The sequence below is a fragment of the Pipistrellus hanaki genome, assembly GCF_964339955.1.
Source record: "Pipistrellus hanaki genome assembly, chromosome: 16".
Taxonomy (NCBI): Eukaryota; Metazoa; Chordata; class Mammalia; order Chiroptera; family Vespertilionidae; genus Pipistrellus; species Pipistrellus hanaki.
Genome location: NC_140518.1, coordinates 20800160 through 20801961, shown reverse-complemented (window position 1 = coordinate 20801961; position 1802 = coordinate 20800160). Strand labels below are relative to the sequence as shown.

The 1802-nt window shown below is 37.9% G+C and overlaps 1 protein-coding gene across 1 annotated transcript; it reads right to left on the bottom strand.

Annotated features, from left to right (window-relative positions):
• Positions 1 to 277: 277 nt before the first annotated feature.
• Positions 278 to 1186, bottom strand: LOC311610691 (small ribosomal subunit protein eS1). The gene has a single exon (XM_084862212.1). The coding sequence runs from the start codon at positions 1136 to 1138 to the stop codon at positions 344 to 346; it is 795 nt and encodes a 264-aa protein (XP_084718338.1). The 5' UTR covers positions 1139 to 1186; the 3' UTR covers positions 278 to 343.
• Between the last annotated feature and the right edge of the window lie 616 nt (positions 1187 to 1802).

Genomic DNA, 1802 nt, shown 5'->3' with positions numbered 1-1802 from the left:
CACTATTCTAGGTACCTCATATAAGTGGAATCATACACAATTATACAATATTTTCTTCTTTAGAGTCTGGCTTATTTAAATTAGCACGTTTTCAAGGTTCATGTATGTTGTAACATGTATCAGAACTTCATTTCTTTTTAAAATATGTTTTAAAAAATTTTAAAATAAAAGGGAGACAATGCTGAAGCAATATCCATTTAGGGAGTTCATCGGTTGCATAAAACCATGGGTGATGAGATCAGTCACTCCATTTTGAGTCCTTTTAAGTGGAATGCTATTCTTTTTTTTTTTTTTTTTTTTCACAAATAGGTTTTTTTATTTGTCACCATTAAATGTCTGAATTTTAAACAGATTCTTGGACTGGAGGCTCATACCCATCAGCTCGTTCAACTTTAGCACCTGTCTCATCCCCAGTAGCTTTTCCAGAACTGCTACCTTCACCATGAAGCTCCATTAGTTTTCCCAATTCAAACTTGGGCTTCTTCAGCATTTTGACTTTTCTAACAAAGACATCATGGAGGGGATAGATCGATTGGCAAGCTTTTTCGATGTCTTTTCCAATGCTGTCTGGAATCAATTTATTGACCACTTCTTTCAAGTCATTTGTCTGCACCTCTCGGGTCATGATTTCCATCATTTTCTTCCGGATTTGTCGAACCTGCTGATGCTGAGCATAGGAGGTCTTCCGAATCTGATTGTTGCGTTTTTTAGTAAAACCAACACAGAAGAGACGAAGCAAATAACCATCGGTAGTCTTGACATCGACATGAGCTTCAATCATGGTCTGCCACTTCTTGACCATAGAGCACATTTTGTCCCGGGTAAGATCCATGCCATGGAAATTAGTCAGGCAGTTTTTGCCCTGAACATCCTCAGTGATTAGCTTGAATTTTCTAAATGCAACTTCATCATTCTGCAGATCAGCCAGGCTCACTTCAAAAACACGACCCTTCAGACCATCAGATGCAATTTTGGTTCCTTGAGTTCTAGTAACCAGTGTTTTCCCAATATTTCTTATATTGAACATGGCTGGTGCTTTCACATCATACCAATCTTTCTTAGAAAATGGATCAACCACTTTCTTCTTGGCTCCCTTCTTGCCGCCTTTCGTAAGGCGCTTATTCTTGCCCACCGCCATGGTGCTGCTCAGAGAGCCAAAAGGGCGGAAGTACAACTCGCGCGAGAACTTAGGCGTAGGAGACGGGGCGGGGCACGCCTTCCGGAATGCTATTCTTTACAGATGAAAAGGTAGGTTTGGAATGGTAGCAAGGCCATCTTGCAAACATTGGGGCTATTTTAATTTATGATTGTAACACTACTTTGATTAAACTATTTAACTATAAAAACAAAAAGAAGGGAGAGAGAGAAAAAAAAACAAAACATTGATGTGAGAAACATTGATTGGTTGCCTCCCGTACACACCTCCACAACATACTGAACCCTCAATCTGGGCAGGTGTCCTAACCAGGAATCAAGCCAACAACCTTTTTGTGTATGAGATGATACTCAATCAACTGAGCTACACCAACCAGGACAGAACTTAATTCCTTTTTGAACAATATGCTATTGCACACATAAAATGAATAAACAAATCATATATATATATATATATATATATATATATATATATAGTATATGTCACATTTGTTTATTCATTCATCTTTAGATGAATACTTGGGGTGCTCCAAGTTTTGGTTATAATGAATAATGCTGCTGTGTACAAATATCTGTTTAAGTCCCTGTTTTCAATTTTTGTGTGTATATACCCAGAAGTGTTCTTGCTGGATCATATGGTAATTGTA

Coding starts and splice junctions, on each gene's coding strand:
- LOC311610691 (XM_084862212.1), bottom strand. CDS start 1,138: ATGGCGGTGGGCAAGAATAAGCGCCTTACGAAAGGCGGCAAGAAGGGA.